General features: G+C 35.0%; 1 protein-coding gene across 3 annotated transcripts in view; it reads right to left on the bottom strand.

Moving 5' to 3' along the window:
* Positions 1–19064, bottom strand: part of LOC122300118 (calcium-transporting ATPase 9, plasma membrane-type-like) — a 49170-nt gene that overhangs the window by 18645 nt on the left and 11461 nt on the right. For 2 of the 3 annotated variants that reach the window (XM_043110531.1, XM_043110533.1), the window contains 19 exons: positions 18376–18485; positions 18149–18280; positions 17988–18077; positions 11734–11803; positions 11220–11290; positions 11055–11138; positions 10890–10967; positions 10740–10811; positions 10313–10396; positions 10139–10221; positions 9949–10057; positions 9799–9854; positions 9635–9677; positions 9446–9529; positions 7958–8095; positions 2454–2516; positions 2272–2370; positions 1036–1146; positions 89–256 (listed from right to left, as the gene is read on the bottom strand). In XM_043110531.1, coding sequence (XP_042966465.1) covers positions 89–256; positions 1036–1146; positions 2272–2370; positions 2454–2516; positions 7958–8095; positions 9446–9529; positions 9635–9677; positions 9799–9854; positions 9949–10057; positions 10139–10221; positions 10313–10396; positions 10740–10811; positions 10890–10967; positions 11055–11138; positions 11220–11290; positions 11734–11803; positions 17988–18077; positions 18149–18280; positions 18376–18485 — 1745 coding nt within the window. The remainder of the gene's footprint in view (positions 1–88; positions 257–1035; positions 1147–2271; positions 2371–2453; positions 2517–7957; positions 8096–9445; positions 9530–9634; positions 9678–9798; positions 9855–9948; positions 10058–10138; positions 10222–10312; positions 10397–10739; positions 10812–10889; positions 10968–11054; positions 11139–11219; positions 11291–11733; positions 11804–17987; positions 18078–18148; positions 18281–18375; positions 18486–19064) is intronic. The other variant, XM_043110532.1, reaches the window with a different exon arrangement.

Here is a 19064-nt window from a genome sequence, read left to right as displayed (position 1 = left end):
ATACTTGATTATACACTAACAATTCTCATAAAGGAAAGCAAGAACAATAATGCATGGTAAATTAATAATTTTGTTTCTTGATGTTTACCTTTATACCAACAATAGCGAGCAAAACAAGTCCATCTTCGGGTAAAACCCATTTAGCTAAACACTCCTCATCAGTAGGAACTTTGTCCAATTCATATGATCTATATGCAATGGCAACGCATCGCAAACTGCTTGCAGCCATGTTGTCAATAGCTGCATTAAAGAAGTCCTGGGGAAAACATTTGAGGCATAGTTTCAAAATTTAAGTACAAGTTTCAATGCTTCAAATGACATTCACCTTAAACAAAATGATATCAACCCATGCTAAGTCATTTAGTGTAACATATATTAATCAACAAGGTTTTGTTGAGACTTATAGTCCAAGACAAACTTGTAAAAGTTACATCTCATATGAGCTGTCTCAATGATCACAAAATATCTGGTGTATAACCATATCTCATGGTCAACAAGCGTTTGCATCAATGGTCACATAACAAACGCATAGCTTAACAAACCAATTCCTAGCAAAACCAATAAAGATTTCTTACCGACAAGATTAAAATATCATTTTTTTAGTTAGAACTGAAACTAATAATTTCTTTTCTAGTTCACATTACCTTGACAATCATGTCTGTTTTCTATATATTGTGCATTACCACCATCTTAAAGGAAAACTTCTGTTCAAATACTTTGAATTGCTTCATGATCTTTTGTGACGGGATATGATTGTGTTTATGCAACTAATGGCTAGCTATTTGCACACTCTGAATTACCACCATATTAAAGGACAACTTCTGTTCAGGTAACCAAAAGCCACGAGTCATGTACATAAAATAATGTATGCACTCTTCATCCATAACTTCTTGCATCTACATTTTCACTTAATTTACATCACTTCTGCTATTTAAATCCTTTGGGTTTTTATTTTATTTTTTCATTTTTTGATGCCACTGCTTTCACAGAAACTTCCTTCAGAGGTATTGTAAGCAAGCAACCACTGTTCCTGACCTTATCTTCTTCAATAGATTGCAGGGAACCATTTGAGTCAAGATACTCTTTACATGAGGCTAGAACAATCTCAGCTGCTCCCTTCCAGTGTATATGAACTTCAGATTCATTCTGCCACAAAAGTTATTTAGGAAAGCTCATGAGCAATTGCTAAATTGGGTGAATTAGGCAAACAAGAGAGATGCTCAACATGTAAAATTAACATGCAATGATACTAGTCCAATGGTCAATCATGAATATCCATGAATTCCATCTCTCCCTAGTCAATCATGCCTAGGTGTTGCTCTTGTATATGTCCCATGTACCTAGACTATGCCTAGTTCTCGTCAATAAAATTCTTATTTACTGTTTAAAAAAATACTACAAATCTTTTATCACTTCCATGTAAACCTTTAACCCAACTTCTGGAGTTGCCAAAGTTTCAGAGTAGTTAATTTGGTTTTTTTCAGTTGGTTTAAGTGGTAAACAATTCCTCTAAATGTAAGTGACAAGGCATATTAAACTTGACATGAACATCTTGTACTCTATCCATTTTGAGCTTAGATTACCATCTTATTTTCAAGGTTTTGAAAAGTTTGTATTAAATAATTAAACGGGTATGGTGGGATTATCAATTATAAAGTCGAATTAGATTTTTTCTTTAAAGTCCAATTTGAGCTTGGAAGGCATCCTTCTTGAAAAAACCTTTTTCGACAACCATTTGTTACGTTTTATCACACATTAATAGCATGCACAGATGTATCAAATTATGGGTCAAAAATACCCTTGGGATGATACTGATCGACGAAATTGATAAATTACCAATTGTTCCAAAAGTTTAACCCGATAGAGAAAAATAAATAAATTTAATGTCTTAACAGGTCGTATAGCACTCCTCTTCAAGTGTGGACCCAAGTTCTCCCTCAATAGCGAGGCCCAACACGGAAATTTCTCCTTCAAATGACAGAATGGGATCTATGTTCAATCTGATGATCACCTACCTTAAAACCATGTCTGAGAAGCTTAAGCTCACAGGAAACTATGAATCTAAGCACTCCAACAAAGCCCAACACAGTGGATTGGTCAGGATTAGTCTATTCTAATTAAAAGATATCATTTAACAGTGTGGCTCTAAGTTTCTCCAAAAGAAAAAAAGAAATAAACTGAATGCAGTTTAAGAAATTAATGTTAAATTTCCTAATCAAACATGATGAACACAGATATGAAAAAAAGGAGATCTTGGTATAAGTCAATTACCCGTTTTACAGCAACACCACCACGCTTTTTCTCTGAATTGAAAGGGAAGACATGGAGAACAACTGACTCTGATCTCACAACATCAAATTTCATTCCCAGCTACAGCACAAATCAATGCTGAAATGAACTCTAGTGTATAAGAAGAAACAACCTTGGACACTAGATCAAGTTAACAACGATACCATGATTGCCCAAGAAAGAATAGCCTTTTCTGTAGGAGATCCAGAAACCTCTGTATGTCCATCCTGCCATGGAAAAGTAATAGATAGAATTTAATCCTTTAGAAACAACCGTATAATGAATAGGAAAAAATAACTATGAAAGAGCAACCAGATAAATTCATGCAACTAAATATTAACTCGAAAATAAGGCCAGGCTTAAAGATTAAAATTATGCTAATCTCCTTCAAAAGCAAGGATATTCTAAGTAAATCATTTGGGTGATTGTAACACGGCCACCGTCATTTTATATTTCCCAACAAGTTGCATTACTTAGGAGGAAAAAAGCATTCTTATTACCTCTATAAAAATAGGGCCTATATAAAAATAAAGTCAGTTCTTTCCACCGTTACAAGCACCATGCAAAAATCCTAGATCAATTTAAGCATTTGTTCTGAAATTACCTCTATCACTTCCATTTTTAAGTCCTAAATTAATTGGGGAAAAAAACAAACTTAAAGATCAAGGTGCAAGAACTCTAATCAGGATCTTGAAGCACAGCTCTTGATTCTTGTGTATATGACACTCTGGAATTTTCATGCGGTTAATCAATAATTAAAGGCTTTCAGTGTTGTCACCTTGGACCAATACATCACCATATTCAACTTATTTTTGGGTGGTCTAGTTACATGGTCAATATGAGCCAAAATACACACCTGCAAAACCCCACCCAAAACCATCATCCACATTCTTAAAAGAACAAGCCACCAAGTATTCCCCAACATATTCCTCCACCAAACTAACTGCTCTCTTACCCCACATCACTATAATACCACCCAAAGCCCCTTAGATGAAAGAGAGGTCCATCCTGCATAAGAAAACCACAAAGTTCTTAAAATATTTCTGTCAATAAAACTTCAGCTCGGTCTCTTGCAAATAAATGACATCAACCTTCCATTTCCGAATCAAATTTTTCACATAGAGGCGCTTGCATGGGTCATTCATCCCCGAGCATTCCATAAAATAATCTTTGGCTTCTTAAAACACCATTATTCACCCTGTCTTTGTGCCTTCCCCTACTAGCACTTCCTTCCCTTGCATCGTAGTTAATAGAGTCTCTTATACTACCTTTCTTTTTTAGAATGAGATCTGGCGAAAAGAGGTTGTCCCACCTCGATAGCAATAAGAACAGCTTTAAATTGATCTTCAAAGCCCTAACAAGAAATCCCTACACAATCACAAATTTCATCCACCTTCTAAAGAATCCAATCCGAGTGTAAACCTTCCCATAAATGAGTCGAAGGCAATATAGAGATAGGACTAGGATCCTCCAATCCGTTTATAGAAGCACCTGCCCCAAACTCCTTGCATATTAGCTGCAAATCAAGCACCTCCATAGACTAATCATCTGAGAACTGCTCATCATCCGAAAGGTCCTCAGCATCATCCTTCAAAATACACAAAACCCTGGATGAGTCCTCATCTTCATTCACCAAAGAAAGCATCCTCTCACCATTTGCAATTGCAGTGACTTTTGAAAATTTCCTCATAAAAATTTCAGCACCATTTGGAGATAACTTTTTTTTTTTTTTATAGGTAAATGATAGTATTAATATGAATAGGTATAGCCCAAGTAAAACAAGAAGTTATACAAGAGATAAAACCTATCTAAGATGCTAAAGAAGACAAAAGAAAATTGTGCATATTTTGGCCATTAAAGTTTACAGCGATGGCCCAAAGGACTATAGAAGTGAAAAAAAGAGAGCGAAGCTCCACTAGTGTCCGCTCCTTGTCTTCGAATATCCACTCATTGCGCTCTCGCCATATGCACCACATAACACAGATTGGAACCATTTTCCACACGGCTTTGATCTGCGGTAATCCACCCTGCATCCCCCAACTAGCCAATAACTCAGTCACTGTAGCAGGCATCACCCAGTTTAACCCGATTCTGTTGAACACTTTGTACCACAAGGCTCTCGCTGTCTCACAATGTAGTAGCAGATGATCCACAGTCTCTCCGGCTTTCTTACACATACAGCACCAGTCTGCAATGATTACCTGGCATTTTCGCAAATTATTTGTCGTTAGAATCTTACCCAAGGCCGTTGACCAGACGAAAAAAAGTACTTTGGGAGGTGCCTTATTCCTCCACAAACTTTTCCAAGGGAACTGACTATTTGGTGTGGTTATAAGGGATTTATACAATGATCAAACTGAAAAGTTCCCCTTACCCGCAGGTGTCCACCACAACTTATTTTCTCGCATACCATTCAACTTCGTGGAATACACTAATCTGAAAAACGCCTCAAAACTGTCTACTTCCCAATCTTGAGCTGCTCTACTAAAGGTGACATTCCATTAGACTTGATCCCCTGAACGCACTAGAAAATCCGCCACCGAAGCTTTTGGCTCACATGCCACATGGAACACGGTAGGAAAAGCATCCTTCAGCGCCTTCTCCCCACACCAGATGTCCCTCCAAAATTTTATACTGGTCCCTTCCCCCACCAAGAATCTAGTGCGGTTTGCAAAAACTCCTGATCCTCGCCAATGTGTTTCCAAATCCCCACCCATAGGGGGCATTCCCATCTCTAGTACACCAACCACCCCACGTTCTCCCATGTCTGCAGTCAACGACTAATTTCTATAATGCTTCTGGTTCCATATTGTATCTCCAAAACCATTTACCAAGAAGTGCTCGGTTAAACGTCTTCAAGTTCTTTATTCCCAATCCACCTGATGAGAGTGGTCTGCATACCTTGTCCCACTTAACTAAGTGGAATTTGAATTTATTCCCCATCCCACTCCATAAGAAATCCCAGTAAAGTTTTTCAATGTGTGAAGCCACAGAGGTTGGGAGTTGGAATAAAGACAAGAAATAAGTTGGTAGATTAGAGAGAGTACTTTTGATAAGAGTCACACGACCTCCTTTTGACAAGTATAGTCTCTTCCACCCTGCCAATCTTTTTTCCACTTTCTCAATAACTGAATCACAGATTTTTAGGGATCGTGAAGTAGCCCCCAACGATATTCCCAAATATGTCATAGGGAGAGAACCCACCTTACAACCCAAAGTGTTAGCCAAATGCTGAATACTACTGATTCTACCGACTGGCACTAATTATGATTTATCAAAATTCATCCTTAAACCCGACGCTGCTTCAAAGCATAGAAGAAGGGCCTTTTAATGCCCTAAGTTGTTCTTTATCTGCTTCGCAAAAAATTAGTGTGTCGTCTGCAAAAAACAAGTGAGAGATAGAAATAAAGCCCCTATTCGAGTCGCCCACTGAGAAACCAGCCATAAAACCATTGGCAACCAAAGCAGTTAACATCCTACTTAGGGCCTCCATGATGATAACAAAGAGAAGTGGGGACAAAGGATCTCCCTGTCTTAAACCTTGAGAGCTGTCGAAGAAACCCTTCAGGCTGCAATTAATAAGGACTGAAAATTCTGCTGTTGAGATACACCATCTGATCCACATGCACCATTTCTCCCCGAAGCCACATCTTTGCAATAGATATAGGAGAAAGTTCCAGTTTACATGGTCGTAAGATTTTTCCATGTCTAGTTTGCAAATGATCCCTGCAATACCAGATTTTAGTCTACTATCCAAACATTCTGATGGGAACCAAGGTGTAGCTATCCTTAAAGATCCCTTGCAAATTCCAAATGGGCCAATTACAAGATCAAGAGCCAAGAAGATCAAGGAAGCAATGCAAGGATTGGTGCAATCCACTTGGGATGAAGTTAGGAAGAGCCCAACACTCAAGATGGGCTTGAGGAAAAAGAACCAGTTTTAATCCACTTGATACAAGCTATGGAAGACATGACTTAAAGATTGGGCCCATTGTTGTTAAGGCTTTCAATTTGTTTAACGGTATTTTATTATTAGTTTAAAAGAAGTGGGCTTGAGGATGCTTCACCCACATATGTCTTATTCCTAATGGACTAGGGTTATTTTTGGGAAGGCCTTGTATTTTTGGCCAAGGGTTTATTTGGAAAGTTATAATTTTATGTCTCACTAGGGTTTCAGAAGTTACTGTAGCGCGGCGTATGGCACTGTTCACGCTACAGTACCCGACGCATTGTTTACTTAGGGTTTTTGGGGATTGTCTATTTAAACCACTTGTAACCTCCTCATCTGAGAGGCAGACTATATGGAATTGTGATTGAGAGTTGAGTTATCTCCTCATGTTCTTCTTGAACTTCTGAACTTATCAAAGGTAAATCAAAACCTTTGTGGCGTTCTTCTTTTGTAATTTAGGTTCTTGAGACGGGTTCTTCAATGGGTCTAGATTTTGATATAATCTAGGTTCTTTGAATGAGTTCTCATCGGGTCTAGATTCTCCATCCATATACCTGAGTTTGGCTTTCTTGGGGTTGTTTTTCCAGTATTTTTGTTGGGTCTCAAAGCAAATCTATTGGGGTTCACATCACATTCAGTAGAAATAATTTTTCCTAGAACCTCCCCTAGTCTGTTAGCCAACACCTTAGCCAGAATTTTGTAGATTCCGTTGATAAGGCTAATGGGCCTAAAATCCTTCACTTCCGAGGCCCCATATTTCTTCGGAATAAGAGCAATAAAAGTATCATTCAGGCTTTTCTTGAATTTTCCAGCATGGAAAAATTCTTGAACCACGTTCATGATGTCTTCTTTCACAACCCCCCAACATGTTTGAAAAAACCCCATCGAAAAACCATCTGGTCCTGGCACTTTATCTTTCTCCATTTTCCTAATCACATCATGTACTTCATCTTCTTCAAAGGCTCTTTCTAACCATGATGCTACTTGTGGTTCAATAGAATCAAGGTCAAGCCCATCCACTTTTGGCCTCCATCCCTCTCATTCTAAAAAAAGATTATTAAAAACACTCACCACATGTTCTCTGATCACTGGAGCTTCTGTGCAGTCTCTACCATTGATTTTCAACATTTCAATGGTATTATTTCTCCTATGTGAGTTGGCCACCATTTGGATGGTATTATTATCTCCAAACTCTCCAAACTCACCATTTGGAGATAACTGATGCAAACAGAGGAGAGAGAAGGTCGATCGTCTTGAAGACAAGCAAAACCTTCATTCTGAGCAACAGCTGAAGTAACCATTGCCTCAACACATCTGGCCACACAAACCGAGGCTGGAACCTGTTCCAAGGTACTCGCCGGAGCGTCACCGGCGACCCTTTCTGCAACATCCAAACTTGGGCCATGAAACCCATGACCCAAGCCCATAATCACGCCCAAACCAAATCAACTTGGTTCGTCAGACCATTCATCTTTCCATAACCGCCGACAACTCAGCTCTAACAGCCCAGAGAACCCCTTTGACTTCCCCCACCCCCGAGCAACCATCAGGATACCAACTGACCCCACTAATCATTTGTCAAGAGGGTTTAGGCAAATAAGAATTTGTAAGCATACATTTAATTTTTCTTTCTAAAAACCACTCACAAACAATAACTAAGATTACAACCTATAAATTAATCTCTTGCTAGATACTGTAGAACAAAAGAGAGGCACTAACCTTGGATATAAAAACATTGCCTATGGTATTCTGTGCAATTCCCTCAATAAGTAAAGAGGATAACAATGGATGCAACTGTGAAGAGTCACCTGGTGATTTTATCTTCTTTCTCCCAGCATATGCCTCAACAATAGTCATCTGCAATGCACAAAATTGGAACATGCCTATATAATTAAAAAATTTTAACAGCACAAAATTAGGAGAAAAAAATCCAATTAGTTGCCCGTAATAAGTTTCAAAAAGAAATATAAAAGCCCCCAATGAATATATCATGCTAGTATAAACTTATTCAATAATCACCCCAGCAGCAAACTATTTGAAAAGCATAGACTATAAAAAACAAATCTCTTATATGAGGGGAACCATTTTAAATATAAACTGCCGAAATCCATGGCTGGTTTGCCCATCAACATGGTGGTGTTGACTAATTGAACATAACTAAAGATAGAGTTCGTTATCCATTGGTACACCTGGCACATTTGGAACAAGATTTTTCATAAATGAGTAGATTTATAAGAATAGTCTGGTCCCACCAAGCCTTGATAGGTCACTTACTTGTACATTATCCACAATCACTCTCTCCCCCACACCAAAAATAGGCTATAAAATAAAGTACGAAGAGGAGTAAATATTAGATTTTTACAAGCCCCAGCATTATCTTCTATGTTATGACCTTAGAGCATTCCCAATGACATGTAAAATCCTATGTGAAATAGATAAGCAAAACTGCTTTATCTATTTTAGCTAATGACTTTTGAAATGTACTCTACATCACCTTATCTACTCTTTCTCCATATAATTTAGTTATTCTTTCTTTATTCCTTCTAAAAAAAACTTTTGAGTCTTATTCCTTCTAAAAATTATGATAACCTCCTCTAACTACAAATAAATTTGCAATATCCCCATAAATTTGCAATTTCAACAATATACTGATGTGAGTGCAATGTTTAGTAGAGTTCTTATCATGATTATTTTTATCTCTATCAAAATACAATGTTCTCATAATACTGTAGCTTTTATCATGTTTAATAGAAGTGTTATCATTTGTTTCTAACTTTTTGAAAAGAAAACAGTGTAACTGTGAGAAAGATAAAGGGGTGAGAGTGAAATAGTGAGATGTTGTTAAATATAGTGAAGGAAAGGAAAGAAAGAATTTTTTTTTTTTTTAAATTATTAGATGAACAGTGCTTATTCACATGTAGTGAATTACTTCAGCACAAATAGGTTTGCAGTTATTTTACATTATCCGGAGACCCTTTTAAGTTATTGTTAGCCATTTTTATAAATGTAAAATGGCTAAACCATGGTCAGTGCTCTTAGATTGTACACAGCATTCCCATCCTGATAAAAATCTATGACAGTCTAATACATTAAATCTGGGTACTTGAAACTACATACAGCATTTATCTGAGAAGTATCTGAAGGCATCAAATGTCGAATAACGTCAGAACACGTGGAATATTTCAATGCTTACTAATGAGAACACACCTGATTCAGGGTTAATGTTCCCGTCTTATCACTGCAAATTGTAGTTGCAGAGCCCATAGTTTCACATGCTGAAAGTCTACGAACCTGCAAGTCTCCATTATTAGAAAAGGGATTAAAAAAAAGTAAACTGAAACAAAATCAATTGTGTTAAAGCAATATATGAGGAGAAAAATAGATACTGAAACTTGCCAAAGCTTTATCATCCATCATTTTCCGCATTGAGTATGCTAGGCTGCCACACAATTGACATACAGAAACAAAACGAAAACAATCATAGAGATTAAGAATATGAATAGATTAGCCTTAGCTCTATTATATTTGCTGTCCGAAACAAAGTAGTTGCTCATACATACGTCAATGTGACAGCCAAAGGAAGCCCTTCAGGCACTGCAACAACGACAATGGTAACCTAATACATGGGTTTACAATTAGACAAGACATAATATAAAAGCAAATATAATTGTTAAAAACCTACATTAAAAGAATTTAGAAACTGCACTTACTGCAATGGTAAATATTTTAATAACTTCATCTACTGCATCACTAATGCTAGTCTTGCCCCGGACAAATTGAGCATTTCCATTTGAATCTTTTGTGTGTCCAGTGAAGTATCTAAAAGTATAAATTCGATTATGGTAATGGGGCCATCAATTCTTTTAACAGAACATTAATTATTTAATGATAGAGGTTTACCTAACCAAGAGGACAGCAAGCACAAAAACAGCTACTGAAAGCCCAACTATGCCAATAAAAGTTGCAACTCCGTTCAAGCGTACCTTAACCATCACCCAAAAATTGTTGAGCTTTAAAATATAAAACACCACAAGCTACAGAGAAGCAACAAAGTTTAAGGGGATAAAGAAAAACCTGTAAGGGGGTCTCTTCACCAGTATCCTCTGAGATGCTCGCCATCAACAATCCCCATTCTGTATTGATGCCAACACCAGTCACCTGCGGATAGCTAAAATAGTTGAAGCTTCACAGAAAGAAAGATTAAATGATCATAGAACTATGATAAAAACTAGGATCAAAATCTTGACGAAAGGATTCTGGACACTCCTTGCATGTAAAATTTATGTGCTACAGTTGTAATTCAATACATGAACAGCAAAAAATGGAATGGGTTTTCACTAAAATTGTGGACACTAGCATCCAAAACATTGTGCAGTACATATTAAAATCAATTAAATGACGTTGATCAGTTTTAATACAGGAAAGTGCCTAATGCTCCATTCTAAAACATGAAATAAAAACATTTATGGCACTACGCAAAAGAAAATGACAATAATTTTACCAGCATGGTACCAACACCATCTGCTACTTTGCAGCCAGACATCAAAAAAGGGGCCTTTTGATCTTTGGTAACCTGCAAGAGATTCCATACTTAAGAATAATACAAAATAGATATTAAATGTGAAAATACTAGAAGATAGAAGTAACTCACAATCTTGCTTTCTCCAGTCATGCTTGATTCATCTATGGACAGAGAATGACCAGCAATTAAGATGCCATCAGCAGGAACCTATAGAAAGCCCCCCAAAGGAGTAAATATTTGAGAGGATAAAATTTAATTTTCCAGCAGAAGAAACTTAACCATTAAGCTCTTCACCTGATCGCCTATTTTCATAGGTACAACATCACCAACAACAATATCAAATATCGAAATCTTTACTGTTCTACCACCTCTCTTGACCTGTACATAGTTTCAAATGCATACAAAGAATTAAGCACCCGAACATGAAGAATAACATTTCCATTCCATAACTGTACACACCTCCAATTGTATATTTTGCTTTTCCTGATTTAAATTCTGAAACTGAAGAGACTGTCGATAATCACTAACAGCTGGTTAACCAAAAAAACAAAATAGAAATAATTGAAGAGTATCAGTAGCCTTGTAACAACAGATATTGAAGTGAAGGAAAAGCCGAAGCTTGCAACTTTAGTACATATATGTTACTCTAAGCAACACTCATAAAGATCCAGTAAAGGACCTCTAATAACATGAGAAATGATACTTGCAGTCGTGAGTGCGCAAGCGCCTCACAATCACTTTGAAAAAAGTGAATAAATAAGGAATGTACATGAAAAGAAATTAATTTTTTAATAGTAGACTCCACTGTTTTTCATATTACTACACGATCCTTGCACACTCCACGATTATATGTATTATTACACATTAGCCTCAGAACCCCACAAAATCAATAATTTTTTTTACTTTCCTTCCATCCAAATGGCTCAATGCACAGCTTTAAGTGTGGAAACAATGGCAAGATCAAATTCCATACCTGTGACTATTATCACAAGAAAAACAGCAAAGGCAATGCTTGCCCCATCATACCATCCTTCTTTCAGACCCTGTGAGATATATTTAAAAAAGAAGAACACCCAAGTAAAAAACAAAGAAATAAGAGTTCGAGGTAAAAATATGCCAACATAACCAGATGAACAAGCAACATAAGTGCAAGGGAATGGAGAGAGGAGAGAGGAAAGGAGGAAAAACAAGTATACTTTAATTGCAACAAAGCAAGTCATATTATATAGCATTCATTCAAGTGTAAGACGACCAAAATGTTTTGTTATTTTGCAAGCTGGGTTTTTTGTATCACTTCATGTAATGCCCCCATTTCAATGACTCATTGTTAAGGAAATTCATCCAAATTAAGGGTTAGGAGTGAGATAATGATGGGTGATTACACAGTGAAGGAAGGATGGAAGGAAACCAAACAAAAATAAATGAATAAATAACTCAGAAAACTTACCTTTTGCTCAACCTAGAGGTCTAGCAAGTTTCTAGTGAATTGTTCAGAAAATGCGAGAAAATAATGGAAATTTTGGAAGGCTAAGGAAATTTTATACTCTGATCTTTCTGATTTCACCTTTAAGGTGCTCTGATATTCTAGAAGGCTAGAATTTCGAAATACCTCTAAAGAGTTAATGGCAGGACGTGACTGACATTATAGTTAAATTAGTTACCGAACAAGCATATCTTCGTATCAAGTCCTAGGTTGATATTGTTTCTTTCAAGAAACAAAGTTAGTCCTTCTCAAAAAAAGGAAACAAAGTTAGGCTTTATTGATAGATGTTTAATTCAGTCTATGGGGTTGTTCTTTGGTGGGTTGGGATTATTTGTCGTCTATGGGAACTTCTGAAGGTGTTCTTTTAATGGGAGATACAATCGTGGTGGAGTCAATGGAGAATGTATAGGGAATTTCTCTCTAGCTTCTTCTTTTAAAACTGTGGAGGATGGGTGAGAGTGGGTGTGGGTATTTATAGTCCAAATTTAGATAAGGAAATGTGCCTTCTGTGGGGAGGAATTAGTAGGTTTGTATTTTCTCTAGGATGTGTCATGGAGTATGTGTTGGGATTTCAACGTTACCCGATTCGGGGATATGCAATTAGGTGAATCTAGTATTTCTTTGGCAATGTAAGAGTTTTATGAGTTTATTTTTTATTTGGATCTCTTGGATCTTCTTTTTGTAGGGGAGTGTATCCACTTGGTCCAACAGTCATGGTCGGTCGATATTAGATTGATTTCTTGTTTCTCCTTCTTGGAAGGTACATTATCCAGAACTGTGTCAAAAGAGATTGTTTTAAGTGTATTCGGATCACTTCCCTATTTTGTTGGATGGTGATGGTATTCATGGGGGTCAGAGGTTTTTTAATTTGAAAACATATGGTTAGGAATTGATAAGGTTAAGATCTGGTGGTCTTCTTATCAGTTCATAGGTACTCCGAGTTTCATTCTTGCCGATAAGCTTAGAACATTAAAGTTCGACTTAAAGAAGTGGAAAACAGAAGTTTTTGGGAATATTAACAGTCAAATAAATTCTCTTAGTGGGTTGGTTAAAGATAAAACTCTTGGTTCGGATGGATTTTCAATGGCCCTTTTCCAAGTTTTCTGAGAGATTGTGAATGAAGATGTGACTAGGGGGAGTTCAGTTCGGTCCGGTTCCAGGAGTTTTTGTAGACCAGACCGCACATATTCGGTCTAGGGTTGGACTAAACTCCCTAAAAACCAGGCCGGTCTGGTCTAGTCAGTCCGTTTGGTCCACCATGGATTTTTTTTTTTTTATTATCTAATGGCATTTTGTTTAATACTTATGTAAGTATATTTTGATATATTTAATATATACACATATAAGATACTATTATATATATATTTATATTAGTAATACACTAATATTATTAGTCTATTATATAGTAAATTAGTAATAGTTATTAACTTATTTACTATAACTAATAACTATATGTAATAATAATAATACTATATGTAATATACTAGTATTACTATATCTCTTCAAACTCCACACATTTATTAATACTCTATGTAATACTATATTAAATAATAGTAATACTCTTATTATTAATAGTCTATGTAATTAGTGATTTAATACTAACATATTACATATTAAGTTAACTATACTAATACTGTTATAAATTTATACATATATGATATATTATAATTTATACTGTAATTCTTATAATATGTTAATATATTAATATATACTAGTACTATATATTATAGTTATACATTAAAGAATATAATAATACATTAATACTAAATATATATAGTTATATACTTATAATGATTTAGTTATTATGAATTTATGATTAGTATAACTATAAAATAGTATTAGTATTAGACTATTGGTAATTTAGTATAGCTATATTATATTAGTTATTTTGAATCAGTCAGTTAGTATAACTATATTCTACATTATTAGTATTAATATAAATATTAGTATTAGTTATAGCTATATAGCCTATATTAGAATTGAGAGTCTTAGACTATATAATAGACGAATAGTATTAGTACAATTGTATAAGTATATTGTATATATAGCTATATATTAGTATTAGTTATACTCTGTTATAGTGATTTAGTATATTATAATTTCTATATTATAATTTATACTATAACTCTTATAATATGTTAATATATTAATATATACTAATACCGTATATTATAGTTATATATTAAAGAATATAATAATACATTCATATTAAATATATGTAGTTATACTTATAATGATTTAGTCATTAACTTATTATGATTAGTTTAACTATATAAACTATAATAGTATTAAACTAATATAGCTATATATTAGTAATATTAGTTATGGTGAATCAATGATTTAGTATAACTATATAAGTATTAACTATAGTGATTAGTATTAATTATAGTGATTAGTATAACTATATAAATTATATAATAGTCTATTAGTATTAATTGTAGACTATTAATATAACTATATATTAGTATTAGTTATAGTGATTTAGTATAACTAAATTAATATAAGTATAACTACAGTCTATATTAGACTATTAATATTTTTTATACCATATATAATTATATAATTAATTATATACAACTATTATATAAATAATAATTTTTTTTAAATTTCCAATTTGTTCGGTCTGGTCTGGGGTGAAAAACCCCTGAACTGGGACCGGACCGAATGAGTTTGGTCCCTTGAAAATTGGACCAAACGGGACCCAATCCGGTCCGGTTGCTTTCTTTGGTCTGGACCGGCCGATTCTCAACCCTAGATGTGACGCAAGCTTTTCAAGAGTTCTTTTCATTTAAAAAGTTTGAAAATCACTCAATGCTACTTTCATTTCTTTCAAACCTAATTAGTCTTGTTAGTGGAGTTTACAAGAAAATTTTGAAGGTACTTGTTAATTGCGTTAGCCATTGTGTTTCTACTACCCATTTTTTGGTGTTGGTTAATGATCACCCTACTGGTTTTTTCCATAACTCTCATGGTTTGAAACAAGAGGATTTTTTGTCCACTTTCTTTTTTGTCATTATTATAGAGACATTGGTCGAATGGTGGAGACCATTGTTGGAAGGGGGTTTCCTTTCTAGCTTCTCGGTTGGTAATGCTAATAATGGGTTTATTACACTTTCTCATCTTCTTTTTGCATATGACACTCTTAGTTTCTGTGATGCAAAACATGGTCAAATTCAAGCCTTAAGGGATGTGTTATTATGTTTTGAAGTTGTCTCAAGCCTTAAGGTGAATCTTGGAAAGTCGGAGATGGTTCTAGTTGGGGTGGTGCATTACATCAATACTTTAGCAAGTTTGTTGGGTTGTAAATTGCTTCATTACCTTTGAAATATTTAGGCCTCCTCTGGGGGGCACCTTTTAAGGCTAATGCTTTATGGAATGGGGTTGTTGAGAAAGTCGAAAAAAAGTTGGCTATTTGAAAGCTGTTGTTATATTTATCTAAAGGGGGTAGAACTACTTTAGTTAAGAGAACCCCTTCCAATCTCCCTACTTACTTTCATTCATTGTTTTCATTGTCTGCAAGGGTGGCCAACTGGATCGTGAAGTTGTTTCGTGCTTTCTTGTGGGGTGAATGTGAGAGAAAACTAAATTCCATCTTGTTAGTTGGAATAAAATTTGTTCTCTTATTTTAGGTGGAAGCTTGGGGGTTCGTAATTAGAGGGTTTTTAATAAAGTTTTATTGGAGAAGTGGTTATGGAGATATCAATAGGAAGGGGAGTCACTTTGGAGGAAGGTTATTGATCTGAAATATGGAAGTGCTTAGGAGGTTGGTGCTCTAATGAAGTAATGAAGTTGGGGGGGGGGGGGGGGGGGGGCTTATGATGTGGTTCTTTGGAAGTTCATTACAAAGGATTGGGAGACTTTTGTTAGCCATGTTAGTTTGATGTTGGTTTGGTGTGGTGATGGAGCCCTCCAAGGGCATTTTTGGCTATTTTTCAGTTGGTTTCTGATCGGAATACTTCGAATCTGATCTACTTGTTCGTTCTAATGTTCTCTATAGTTGGATATTTGCTTCACTAGAGCTGTTCAGGATTGGAAAATTGATGGAGTTTCAGCTTTCTTCAGCTTTTTATACTCTTCGAGGTTTGATGGTAATGATGGGGATAGGATGTTATGGAAGTCCAAGGGGTGTATAAAGTTCACTGTTTGATCTTGTCATAAGCTGTTGACTTTTCAAAATAGTCCTTATTTTCCTTGGAAGCGTATTTGAAGATTATGATATTGTAGTAAATGTGGACAATCAGAGCTTGACAACTTCTAAGAAGGAGTGAGATAATAAATGTTTTTAGTTCCTCGATTTTTCAAAAAATAAAGCACTTTCCCACTTTTCATTTTCACTCCAAATTCAAAAGTATCAATAGAGGTATGCTAGAGAGAGGTGAAAAAAAGAGATGCATTTTAGATGACAAGGAAGTACTCTTGATTAACTTTTGCTACCCTTAGTAGGATCTTCTACACTTTATGTAAGCTCACTTAATTTAATTATTAATTTAGTCCTTCTCTTTGACATGCTGGCCGGTGAATCTCTTGTCGTTATCATTCTTAACTAATTTCAGATGTGCATTGATCTAAGAAGAAGTTTAGCTCTCCATACTTCTATAATCTTTTTTCAACAATAATCAAATTGCGTTTGGGTAGTGAGGTCATCTAAGATATTCTGTGAATAGTAATAATAAAATATTAAATACTAGTGAATGGTAGTAAAAAGTAATGAAAAATAAGTGAAAAGTTATTATAAAATAATGAATAATAGTGGAGTTTCTTAAAATACTCTAATAAAATAATTTTATTTCATGCTAGGTAATTTTATAAAACCTTGTACATAATACGAACAAAGTGGATTCATTTTATATCTTAATACTCTCTCTCTCATGTATAAGCCAGACTCTCCCCCTCAATAGATGACCTAACACGTAGAATATTTAATTAAATATGGTAGAGTGTAGAGTCAGGGTTCAAACTCAATACCTCTAATCTGATATCATGTGAAATCACTACTTATTCTAAATTTTTTTTTAAACTACTAAGTTAGAATATGAGACGGTATGTCTAAATGGAGGGAGTAATACCAATACGGGTTGGAATGTACAAGCAAACTCGGGGATGGAATGATTGCCCAAACTCTGTGTTTCCTCTTCATAACCAACTCTTCAGTGCCCTCCAACATATTTGATAAACAACATCAATTGATATTCTCATTGAACAAAAATAACATTCGAGTGTTAATATGGAAAATTTGCAGTTTGCATTGCTATGTTTGGTTGTTGAACCAAACTCAACTCATCTTAAACCAATTCTTGATGTGACCTACTACTTTTTCAATTTTTCATAAAAAAGTTAAACTCATCTCAACTTAAAAAGTTAAACACATCTCAATAGAATCTATAGAATATTACTATTTATAACTCAACGGCCACAAGTGAAAGGACCTTATATCATATCATGTAGGTAAACTTGTGAACACACCTTTGGTGACCTTTCACACTTTCAAGATTCTATGTACTCTTGGTTCAGCAGATGATATTACCACAATGTGTGGTTGCCCATACTTAAATTCCTAGTTCCCTTCTTAGTTTTTATACGTACAGTAAGTATGGCAAGTATCATCAACTTTTCATTAAATAGAGCCTATTAAATTCCCCCAAAATTTAGGAGCTTCCTTGCATGTAAGAGAGAAATGGGTGCTCCACAAAATCAAAAGAAAAAATAAAATGCTAATGATAAAAAATGCAAAAGGCCAAGCGCACCTCTGTTTTTAATCCGAGAGCCAATGAAACCACTGCAGCTACGATCAAGATGATAAGGGTTAAATCTTGCCAGGCTTCCCAAAGGAACCTCTGCAGAAAACAGCACATGAGGAATGAAGTGATGAAAAACAAAATTAAGAAAGAAAAGCAATCTTCAGTACCAGGAAACTGCGCCCTTTCTTCCGAGGATATGTATTTGATCCAAATGAGCTCCTCCGTTTTAACAACTCAGTTTCATCCCCATTAATCCCTTTGTCTAGATTTGTTTTCAGTAATTCTGATAAGCCTTTAACCTGATTGAGAATGTGATCATTGCCACGAGTTAACCTTAAAATGCATAAGAAAATCATATCATCGAAGAAAATTCAATTCATGATAGATGACTTGCCCCTCCATAATGTTGTAAAGCAGAAATATTATGATCCCTGGTCATTGAAGCAAGTTCTTCAAGACCAATTGCATAATCAACAGTTGTAGTCGAGGGTGTTGCTGTGGGACCTAACAATAAATAATTCAAAAACAATGAGCGATCGAACAATTGGATGATATATATGGGCAGAATAATACTAGTATGTCTCCTCATTTTGATCGTTCATATATTTATTTATTTATTTGAATTTTGATTTTTGCTTACTGATTAAGGAAGTGCTTGTTAGCCTATTAGTATTTTTTTAATTTTTTAAAAATATTTAAACATGTTTAAAAGATATTTGAAATAAAAAGCAAAAAAAAAAAAAAAAAAAAAAAAGGAAAAAAAAAAGTACAATTTCAATAAGGGCACATCAAGTTAGCAAATTAAGGGGGCATAGTAGCATGCATTATCAACTAAATAAAGGTATATGAATGGAAATAGTCCATGGAGATTTCTTGAATTCAAGTTCTGATCTTACTAAACTATGTAAAAATGTGTTTATATTTCATTAACTGGAGAGGAATATAATTTTCATAAATACGCATGGTACCCTGCTAGTGACTAACTTATAACAAGCAAAAAATATATATACCATCTTTAGCTTTAAATAAAACCTATAAAAACTATAAAAAAAAAATACCTATATTGCTCTCAAACCCACCACA

This window comes from Carya illinoinensis, chromosome 2, assembly GCF_018687715.1.
Source record: "Carya illinoinensis cultivar Pawnee chromosome 2, C.illinoinensisPawnee_v1, whole genome shotgun sequence".
Taxonomy (NCBI): domain Eukaryota; kingdom Viridiplantae; phylum Streptophyta; class Magnoliopsida; order Fagales; family Juglandaceae; genus Carya; species Carya illinoinensis.
The sequence above is the reverse complement of the archived record's forward strand: the minus strand, read 5'-3'. Positions and strand labels throughout refer to the sequence as shown.